At 51.0% G+C, this 10503-nt stretch overlaps 4 protein-coding genes across 4 annotated transcripts; 1 reads left to right on the top strand and 3 right to left on the bottom strand.

Moving 5' to 3' along the window:
- The first annotated feature begins 326 nt into the window (after positions 1-326).
- On the top strand, positions 327-638 carry LOC144609503 (histone H4). Its single transcript, XM_078427984.1, has one exon. The coding sequence runs from the start codon at positions 327-329 to the stop codon at positions 636-638; it is 312 nt and encodes a 103-aa protein (XP_078284110.1).
- A 441-nt stretch (positions 639-1079) lies between these two features.
- Positions 1080-1751, bottom strand: LOC144609553 (histone H2A-like). The gene has a single exon (XM_078428063.1). It carries the CDS (start codon positions 1740-1742, stop codon positions 1350-1352), a length of 393 nt encoding a protein of 130 aa, XP_078284189.1. The 5' UTR covers positions 1743-1751; the 3' UTR covers positions 1080-1349.
- Positions 1752-7052: 5301 nt separating this feature from the next.
- LOC144609383 (histone H3) lies at positions 7053-7503 on the bottom strand. The gene has a single exon (XM_078427846.1). The coding sequence runs from the start codon at positions 7474-7476 to the stop codon at positions 7066-7068; it is 411 nt and encodes a 136-aa protein (XP_078283972.1). The 5' UTR covers positions 7477-7503; the 3' UTR covers positions 7053-7065.
- A 1086-nt stretch (positions 7504-8589) lies between these two features.
- On the bottom strand, positions 8590-9324 carry LOC144609459 (uncharacterized). The gene has a single exon (XM_078427939.1). The coding sequence runs from the start codon at positions 9322-9324 to the stop codon at positions 8590-8592; it is 735 nt and encodes a 244-aa protein (XP_078284065.1).
- Positions 9325-10503: the final 1179 nt, after the last annotated feature.

Here is a 10503-nt window from a genome sequence, read left to right as displayed (position 1 = left end):
TTCTCTTGAGATGCTGGTTACTCCACCACTTTGTGTCCATCTTTCGTATGAATCAGCATCTGTAGTTCCTTATTTCGACCAGTTCAACATGGGGATTGGCGGGAACGTTAAATTTAAATTGTATTGTTTATTGACGGTTGGAAATTGGCGGTTAAAGGAAACCGAGGGCGGAGCTGGAAGATAAAAGGCGTCCCTCTTTCTGTCTGTCACAATGATTCTGCCTTTTCTCCTCCTCTGCATTTCCCCGGCAGGTCGGGGCGCTGTGTATAAAAGGAGACAGCAACAGCGAGATTGTCACTGAGCAGCGACTCGAGTGAAGCAGCATCATGTCTGGCCGAGGGAAAGGAGGCAAAGGTCTGGGCAAAGGCGGAGCAAAGCGGCACCGAAAAGTACTTCGCGATAACATCCAGGGCATCACCAAGCCAGCCATCCGCCGCCTGGCTCGGCGTGGCGGGGTCAAGCGGATCTCGGGTCTGATCTACGAGGAGACCCGCGGGGTGCTGAAGGTTTTCCTGGAGAATGTGATCAGGGACGCGGTCACCTACACCGAGCACGCCAAGCGCAAGACGGTCACTGCCATGGATGTGGTGTACGCTCTGAAACGCCAGGGCCGCACTCTCTACGGGTTCGGCGGATAAATAACTACCCCTTTATTCGAACACAAAACAAAGGCTCTTTTAAGAGCCGCCCACAGCCTCACAGAGAGAGCAGTGACCACCCGATTTAGTTAATTATATTGAATCCTGCAGCAGTCAATATGATCCGGTAAAGGAACATTTTGTGACATTGGTGATCGGTTGTACTGTTGCGGAGTGGTGTCTCCGCCTGTTTAACATCGGAAGTCTGGGCGGCATTCGGTCATGAAGAGAGGCGTTGCTCCATGGAGACAAAGATTCGTGTCGGCGAAATGTCCGCTATTCATTCTCTTCACAGATGCTGTAACCGGTTGTTATTCCCAGTATTTGGGAGTCGTCACGCAGATGGTGACGGTATGTACGTTAAATTTTCCCTCTACGGATTGATGTTCTAGAAACATCGGCCTTTCTGAAATTCCCCTGCTCCCCTCTCACTGATCCCGTTGGGTGAGAGCTCCGTGTAACTGACGGAGAGGAGAATGTGGACTGTGGAGGAAGCCGGACAGAAGCGGATCGCTTTGTGCGGGGCAGATGTTGGCTTTATTCATGGGAGTTGGCGGGACGCAAAGGGGAACGTGAGTAGGTCCGGTTGTTTCATACGTGAACGGATAGACTGAACGGAAACCGCCCACCCCAGCCGGTACTCAGCCCTTCGACAGACACTGAGTGGCTCTGAAAAGAGCCTTTGGGTCGTTAGATTGACGTTTCGCTGATCTATTTGCTCTTAGTGGCAGAGGTTGCGCTGGTTTTCTTGGGCAACAGCACGGCCTGGATATTAGGCAGCACCCCGCCCTGAGCGATGGTTACCCCTCCCAGCAGCTTGTTGAGCTCCTCGTCGTTGCGGACGGCCAGCTGCAGGTGTCTGGGGATGATGCGGCTCTTCTTGTTGTCCCGGGCCGCGTTGCCGGCCAGCTCCAGGATTTCAGCCGTCAGATACTCGAGCACAGCAGCCAGATAGACAGGGGCTCCGGCACCCACCCGTTCACCATAGTTGCCCTTTCTCAGGAGCCTGTGAACACGGCCCACCGGGAACTGCAATCCGGCCCGGGACGAGCGTGATTTAGGCTTGACCTTGGCTTTGCCTCCGGTTTTCCCTCGTCCACTCATTTCCACAAACTTCTGCGAGCAGAGAATGAGGAAATCCTCCCGCACTCCCCCTTCTTGTAGCTTCAGGACGAATGCGGTGGGACGCTTACCATTGGTGGCGCGGCGCAGCGCTTCATCTCATTGGTGATGTGAAATAGGCCAATCGTAGAGCTGCCTCTTCCTCCAATGACCAGGCGCCAACAGGAGAAGAGCGGAAAATAACCGCCAGTCCCCAAAAGAACTGAAATTTGAAAAGCCCGCCCAAAAAGAAAATATATATCTTCAACAATACCCTAGACTTAATTAATTACACATCTATGTGTGATAATGGATCCCCGCATCCCCGGTTATTCTATAAGAAAATAACTGCAGATGCTGGTACAAATCGAAGGTTTTTATTCACAAAACGCTGGAGTAACTCAGCAGGTCAGGCAGCATCTCGGGAGAGAAGGAATGGGTGACGTTTTGGGTCGAGACCCTTCTTCAGACTGATTCTATGATCACCCGAGTGTGAATTCGTTCCATGGTGAGAGATTCTTAGCAATGTTCACTTACTATTTGAAACAGCAAACCTGTCGGAACAAACGCGGTTCACAGAACATGTTAGACATCGTTCTATGCACAAAGGACATTAGACTATTGATGACCAATGGTCTAATGAAATGGAAACCGGAAGTGACGTGAGAGGACGCTGGCGTTGTTTGTTCGCCGCTTCTCACCACTTCTATTTTTGGATTAATTTTGCCGTTTTTAAAAAGATTTCTCAGATTTGAAAAAATCCCTCTACTTAAACTAACCCTTCTGCTTGACCTGGTATCATCTGCCCAGCTCTTCCACCGCTGCCTCCGCACCCTTGGACTCCGCACCTTTGGACCTCTCACTCCTTCCTGTCTGTGCTCCTGTCTCTGCTGGCTTGGACTGCTCCCCTGTGGGTTACCTGACAGCTAGCGCTGACATCATCAAATCGCTAACGCTACCGCTAACGCTAACAGCTGCCTGGCTGCCTGCTTGCCTGGCTACCTCCTCTGCCTGCACGTCCTCAGCTCCGTATTAACCCTCAGGCTGCTCAGCTTCCTTGATCCTCATAGGCCTTGCTCTGGATCAGCCTGTTGTGCCTGCTGTGACCTTTTGATCTCTCTGGGCTCTATGCTCCTTCGCTCCTGCCTGGCATGGCACTGAAGTACTTGGCTGCGAGGCTCCTCCAGCTCAACAACCACTCCACTCCGACATGCATCTCTGCCATCATCAACCAAGGACTTCTACGACGACCCAAATACATCCACAGAGGCTCCGGTCACAAGTTTGTTTACTCCCAGACCGGTCACTCCATCCCTGCACTCTGGTCAGCTGATCGGACTTCCACTCGTCCATTACATCTTCACAACAACGCACACGAGCGTGCCCCCTGTCTACAAGCCCTGGCTAAATCACCCGTGTCCATCCACACCATACAAAGCAACATGAAGCTCACTCTGCTCAACATCCGGTCCCTCAACAATAAAAGTCTCATTCTGAATGACTTCATCCTGGAAAATAAACTGGACTTCCTCTGTCTGACAGAAACCTGGCAACAACCTCTGGATTACCTCTCACTCAACCTCACTACACCCAACGGATACTCCTACATCAATAAACCACGCTCGGAAGGCCGAGGTGGTGGGATTGCCGTAATTCACCGACAGGACTTCAAGATCAACCTCATCTCCATCTCATCTGCTCCATCATTTGAACACCTGGCTTTCAAACTCTCTGGCCACACAAAATTAGTCATGGCAGTTGTCTACCGCCCTCCCAAACCACACCCATCATTCCTTTCTGACTTCTCTGACTTTCTGACCCAGTTCTGTTCTCTCTCCCCCTCAATCCTCCTCCTCGGTGATTTCAACATCCACATGGACTCCACTGACTCCACAATAACCGCTGACTTCACTGAAATACTCAACTGCTTTAACCTCACTCAACATGTAAATTTTCCCACCCATAACCGTGGGCACATTCTGGACCTTGTCTGCTCCACTGGACCAAATCTACATCACCTCTCTGGCTCCGACCCCACCCTCTCTGATCACTTAGCCATCACCATGTCTGTCAACATTCCCACCCCAGCTCCAAAGCAAAAACGCAAAATAAACTTCCGCAAGCTGAACTCTGTTTCACCTACCTCGCTCTCATCCTCCCTCTCTGAAATAATGTCCGCCTCTCCCTTCGTTGACCTCCACAGCCCCTCTGACCTCACTGACTACTACAACCGCACTCTCTCCTCCTGCCTCGACCAGCTTGCACCTATGAAAACCTTCACCCACTCTGCTCCCTGGTTTACCCCTGAACTCCGCGTGATGAAAACTCATGCCCACCAACTTGAAAGACTCCGCAACAAAACAGGTCTCACAATTCACTCCCAAGCCTACAAAGACCACATACAGCACTATAAAGATGCCCTCTCCCATGCCCACTCCACCTACTACTCTCAAATAATTCACTCTGGCTCCGGAAACCCCAAAACACTCTTCTCTACAATAAACAAACTCCTCAGCCCCCTGGACACCATCTCCCAATCATTCACAGTTGACAAATGCACCACTTTCCTTTCATTCTTCCAAAGCAAAATAGACAACATCTACAGCACCTTAACCACCAACGCACCTGCTCCCCCTCAAACCACCTGCCCCCCCTTATCCTGTCAGCCCCTGCCTCAGTTCTCCCCAATCTCCACCACCGACCTCTCTGACCTCTTCACAGGAATAAAAACTGCCACCTGCTCTCTGGACCCCATCCCCTCCAGCTTTGTCAAGGCCTGCCTTCCTGCTCTCTCTCCACTTATCACTGCAACAATAAACTCCTCCCTGTCCACTGGCATCGTCCCGCCATCCCTCAAAATCGCTGCTGTCACCCCCATTCTGAAAAAACCTGGTCTAAACCCTGACACCCCAAACAACTTCAGACCAATCTCCAACCTACCCTTTCTGTCCAAAGTTTTGGAACGTGCTGTAGCTTCCCAACTCAAATACCACCTCTCTACCAATAACCTGTATGAAACTTTCCAATCCGGATTCCGCTCAAACCACTGTACTGAAACTGCGCTCCCCAAAATCACAAACGACATTCTCCTCTCCTCCGACGCTGGCAACCTCAACATCCTCATCCTACTTGACCTCAGCGCCGCCTTTGACACCATAAATCACTCCATTCTCCTCACCCGACTTGAAACCTCCCTTAACATCACCGGCACAGCCCTATCCTGGTTCAAATCTTACCTCTCAGACAGACACCAGTTCATCTCCATTAACAACTGTAAATCCCCCACCGCTCCCCTCCCCCAAGGTGTCCCCCAAGGCTCAGTCCTTGGCCCCCTCCTCTTCATCCTCTACCTGTTCCCCCTTGGTCAATTAATCCGCCGTCATGGTCTCAACTTCCACTGCTTCGCCGATGATATCCAGCTCTCCATCTCCACCAAGTCAATCTCCTCCACCACACACTCTACACTGACAAACTGCATTACTGAAATAAAATCTTGGCTTCAATCAAACTTCCTCAAACTCAATTGCAACAAATCTGAAATCATCATCATTGGTCCAAAAATGCTCACCAAATCCACCCAAAACTTCATCCTCAACATTGATGGTCTCCCAGTATCCACCTCACCTCACATCCGGAATCTTGGAATCATCCTTGATCAAACCCTCTCCTTCGACAAACACATCAAACACATCACAAAGACAGCCTTCTTCCACCTCAAAAACATTGCCCGTCTCCGTCCATCCCTCTCCTCCACAGCTGCAGAAACCCTCATCCACGCCTTCATCACCTCCCGTCTGGACTACTGCAACAGGCTCCTCTATGGCGCACCCTCAAAAATCATCAATAAACTTCAATACATTCAAAACTCCGCTGCCCGTCTACTCACACACACCTCGATCCGTGACCATATCACCCCCGTCCTTTATAAACTCCACTGGCTCCCCATCCCCCAGAGAATCCAGTACAAAATCCTCCTCATAACCTACAAAGCCCTCCATAACCTGGCCCCATCCTACCTGACCGACCTCCTCCACAGGCACACTCCCACCTGCACCCTCCGCTCTGCCGCTGCCAATCTCCTATCCCCCCACATCCGGACTAAACTCAGATCCTGGGGGGACTGGGCTTTCTCCATCGCTGCTCCCACCCTATGGAACTCACTACCCCAAACCGTTAGAGACTCCCCCACACTCACCACATTCAAAACATCGCTGAAGTCTCACCTGTTCAGTACTGCCTTCAACCACTGAAGGTCAACTCACCTTCTGTCTCCTTTCTCTGTTCAGTTATTTATTTACTTATTTATCTATTTATTCATTTCCCTATGTTCTCAAAATCTCTGTAAAGCGTCTTTGAGTATATGAAAAGCGCTATATAAATAAAATGTATTATTATTATTATTATTATTATTAATGACTCACGGAGCCGTCGCAGCACTTAATATGTTTGCTTCTCGAATAGCAAACGACTCACACGTTCAAAACACCAGACTGCAGTCACTAAAAGTCAGTCACTTCACAATTAAAACAGCAGCAGCAGCAACAAACACTCCAACATTTTGTTCATGTTAATCCAATCTGAAGGGATAGATCATTGAGAGAAGTGTATGAAGATTGAGACAAACTAACGGGCAAGCAGAGAGTGATGTTTCCGTTTCAGTGCAGTTGGCATGAATGCAGAGCGACACATGGATTATACCGTGGTTTGGACGGCTAATTTGATCAAATTAAACAGAATGAGAATCATCGCCTGAAAATGAAATATCGAACCAGTTGGAGCAATGAGGTGTCGAAATATCGGCACAACACTTTCAGCGAGACCGTGCGTGGCTCTGAACAGAGCCGTTAGGTTTTCCGTTAGCTGCGTCAGCGCTGTGTGGGACGTTACTTGGAGCTGGTGTATCTGGTCGCTGCCTTTGTCCCTCCAACCGGCCTCATCACTTTGTAGATGTAGATGCAGTAACTCAGTGACTGTGGAAGGGCTGATCAGCGACTGAGGTCCGCGCGGGGAAAGTGCGTAATAAAGGTGTTTGTTGTCCTTGAACAGAGCGCGAGAAAATGGGGCGCAGAGCGAACAGGGGCTGGTCTGTACGCGGCGTGTACACAGCATTATGAGCAGCTTTGCGTTTACATGGTAACCAGTTACACTTGAATCACTGGAGTAAAACTCCGCTTAGCAATAGTCTATGGCATTAATTCAGATAAAAACCCAGCGGATAGAACAGAACATTAATATAACAAGACATTAAGACAAAGGCGCAGCACTTTCTTCTGCCGGGTTAGTGGCTCTTAAAAGAGCCGTTTGTTGTCTCTGGTGGAGGTGGGGTTCAGGCGCGCTCCCCTCGGATGCGGCGGGCCAGCTGGATGTCTTTGGGCATGATGGTGACTCGCTTGGCGTGGATGGCGCACAGGTTGGTGTCCTCAAAGAGCCCCACCAGGTAAGCCTCGCTGGCCTCCTGCAGAGCCATGACGGCCGAGCTCTGGAAGCGCAGGTCTGTCTTGAAGTCCTGAGCGATCTCCCGCACCAGGCGCTGGAAGGGCAGTTTGCGGATGAGCAGCTCGGTGGATTTCTGGTAGCGCCGGATCTCCCTCAGAGCCACGGTGCCGGGCCTGTAGCGATGAGGCTTCTTCACTCCACCCGTGGCTGGAGCGCTCTTCCGCGCCGCTTTGGTCGCCAGCTGCTTGCGAGGAGCTTTCCCTCCGGTCGATTTGCGCGCTGTCTGCTTGGTCCGGGCCATTCTCCTTCAACAGTCAGAGCACAGCGTGAAATACAGGCACTGGAATGACGGAGTCGGCTCTGGGACCGGCTTTTAAAGCATTGGTGAAGCGCCGGCCCACAGCCTCTGAATGGCTGGAGCAGAGATGTCACTCACGGTGTCCCATGCCTGCGAATGGCTGCAGGTCTGTCAGCACCAGGCGGCGGTTTCAGAAGGTCTGAGGCGGGGAGGTGGGGGGGGGGATACAGAGATTTGTGACCGGCGAGTGGGGTGGGGGAAGCTCAGCCAACCAGAGAGCGCGGACTGCACTATCATTGGTTGCGGGTTGAATTACAAATTGCCCGCCAATTTCACAGCAAATCCACTTTTACTTCTGCTTTAAATCATCGAGTCCGAATATGCGGCGCGGACTTACAGACCGGACCCCGTTGCAGAGGGTATAGAAAAACTGCAGATGTTGGTTTAAATCGAAGATAGACACGAAATGATGGAGTAACTCAGCGGGTCAGTCAGCATCTCGGGAGAGAAGGAATGTGTGACGTTTCGGGCGAGACCCTTCAGACTGAGGGAACGGTAACGGTTTCGAGTCGACTCCTGTTGCTGCATTAATCATGTACATCGCAATCTGCATCCACTCTCACTCCCGGGTCACTGCTCCCTCTGTGGGTGGCTCTCTGAAGAGATACAATAGCGTCTGAAGAAGTGTCTCGACCCGAAACGTCACCGATCCCTTCTCTCAAGAGAAGCTGCGTGTCCTGCTGAGTTACTCCAGGGTTTTATGGCTATCTTCGGCTCTTAGAAGAGCCTTTGTTTTGTGTTCGAATAAAGGGAATGGTTCAGCCTCCGAACAGAGCGCGGCCCTGGCGTTTCAGGGCGTACACGTCCATGGCAGTGACTGCTTTACGCTTAGCGTGCTCGTGTATGTGACCGCATCCCTGATCACATAGAGAGAGGGGGGTGGGAGACAGCGATTTGGGATGATGAACCCCCGGGTAATTGAAATGATTTCCGCCTCGCACTGAGCCTGGTCCCGGGACAGGGAACGTTTGAGTTTGGATTTGCTCTTTCCTGATAGAGTGGGTGGCTCTGAAAAGAGCCGTTGGGTTCAGGTCTTTACAGACAGCGCTTTTTATTTCACTTTTTGGCCGTTGCCTTCTTGGGTTTCGCCGATTTCGGCTTTGTCTGTCGTTTTGCCGGCTTCTTTGCTGCCCTTTTCACTGCGACCTTCTTGGGTTTTTTCGGCGATGTCTTCTTCGGTGATGATTTCTTCGCCGCCGTTTTTTTAGCCGCTGGTTTCTTGGCCACAACTTTCTTAGCGGTAGTTTTCTTGGTGGTAGATTTTTTTGCCAGTGATTTCTTGATCGGGGTTTTCTTGGGCGTGGGTTTCTTGCTCTTGGATGTCTTGGCTGCTGGAACCTTTGCTTTCTTTACCGATTTCACGGCGGCTTCTCCCTTACCGGTCTTGAAGGAGCCCTTGTTCTGATCCAGGAAACCGTTTGCTACTCTCTTCCTGATGCACCTCAGGATCACGTGGCGTAACTTGTCCACATCCACGCCGTCGGCGGCCAGACCTTTCTTTATCGCAAATAAAGACAGCCCATGGCGATCGTGGCAATCCGCCACAAGCTTGTCGATCCGGCCGCCCAGATTGGGGCTGTCTGCCTTGCTCCGGGCGGCCGCCGTCTTCTTCTTGGGAGCCTTGGTTTTGGCGGCGGGGACGGCTGGAGGAGCCGCTTCGGCGGCTGCGGTTTCGGTCATGTCGGCGACTCTGCACAAGCTCTCTCTGACACTCAGGACTGAGTGAGAAATGAAGCGAGTGGCAGCGGCACAGAGCAACTTAAAGGCAGCGAGCGGACGGGGCGGAGACATCCTGCTGTCAGCTCCCGGCCCCTCCACCTCGCTGTGTTTCTCTGTCTTCAAAAACCCTCAAATTCCAATTAAAATCGGACACCTCGGAGACACAGACTGACCTCGGTACTTCTCTGAGACCGGAATGTTGATTGTAGTGTAACTCTGATACGAATTAAAAGCAGCGCTTTCCATTTAAACCCGTTTCACTGATGCACTGAGCGCGTTCTCTGTCCCGATCGCTGACATGTTCGCTGTTTTTCGGCAGAAATATCGAAACCAACGTAAACTTTGCGGTTAATTCCCACTTCAGGACTGAGCTGTGAAGTGGGACGATCCCGTGCCACTGATATCTTTACATTTTTCACCAGAGGGGCTGGGAAATCCGGCGAAGTGTTCGGACCCACAAACACAGTGACATCAATTTGAGTCGCCCACCCCTTTAACACACTCTCTGACACAATGTTCACATCTACACATTCACATTTCAGACAGTTGTCCCGTTGCACAGTTCCCAGGGTGGGATTACCTCTCAGTAACTGTTAAACTCGCTGACGCCGCCGATCATCAGAGTCTCTGATCCCTGGATTCGGATTCGTCTCGTCTCTTTCTTACATGAGCGGCCCTGTATTTTTAAGCAGTCCAACACCTGACACATACTCCAGTTGTGGTATCAACAGCTCACTGCATGTCTGAAATATAATTTATTTACTTGTTTTTTTTAACCGGATTGTATTATGGTCACTGGCTCCACACTGACACTTCAGTCACTTGCTCCGCCTGATTTCCCAATCGGAGTATCAGGCCCATCCACATATTGTTTGAGAAATCTTTCCTGGACGCATTTAACAAATTCCACCCCTTCCATAGTCTCGAATCTGTGGCAGTCCCAGTCAACATGACGGAAGTTTAAATCACCTACCAGCATAACCCTGTTGCACTTACAGGCTTCTGCAAACCCCCCTCCCCTACATCAGGTAACCTGTTAAAATCACGAATTCACATTCTATCTGCTGCTCCAGCCGAGGTGTGGAGCAAGCAGCGAACTAGGATGCATGACCCATGGTCACCCATGACCGAGGGGGCCTAACAAAGAAGTAGAGGAAAAAGTCATTCTATCTGCGTCTGCATTCGAGTTGTTGCAAATCAGGCAGCAGGACCCTAAGATCTCTGTGAACCTCAGCCCTTTGTCATCTCAGT

The sequence above is a fragment of the Rhinoraja longicauda genome, chromosome 34 (genome assembly GCF_053455715.1).
Source record: "Rhinoraja longicauda isolate Sanriku21f chromosome 34, sRhiLon1.1, whole genome shotgun sequence".
NCBI classification, from domain to species: Eukaryota; Metazoa; Chordata; class Chondrichthyes; order Rajiformes; family Arhynchobatidae; genus Rhinoraja; species Rhinoraja longicauda.
This window is presented reverse-complemented; position numbering and strand designations above follow the sequence as displayed.

Excerpts from the sequence above, each read along its gene's own strand:
- LOC144609383 (XM_078427846.1), bottom strand. The coding sequence starts at position 7,476 with ATGGCCCGGACCAAGCAGACAGCGCGCAAATCGACCGGAGGGAAAGCT.
- LOC144609459 (XM_078427939.1), bottom strand. The coding sequence starts at position 9,324 with ATGTCTCCGCCCCGTCCGCTCGCTGCCTTTAAGTTGCTCTGTGCCGCT.
- LOC144609553 (XM_078428063.1), bottom strand. The coding sequence starts at position 1,742 with ATGAGTGGACGAGGGAAAACCGGAGGCAAAGCCAAGGTCAAGCCTAAA.
- LOC144609503 (XM_078427984.1), top strand. The coding sequence starts at position 327 with ATGTCTGGCCGAGGGAAAGGAGGCAAAGGTCTGGGCAAAGGCGGAGCA.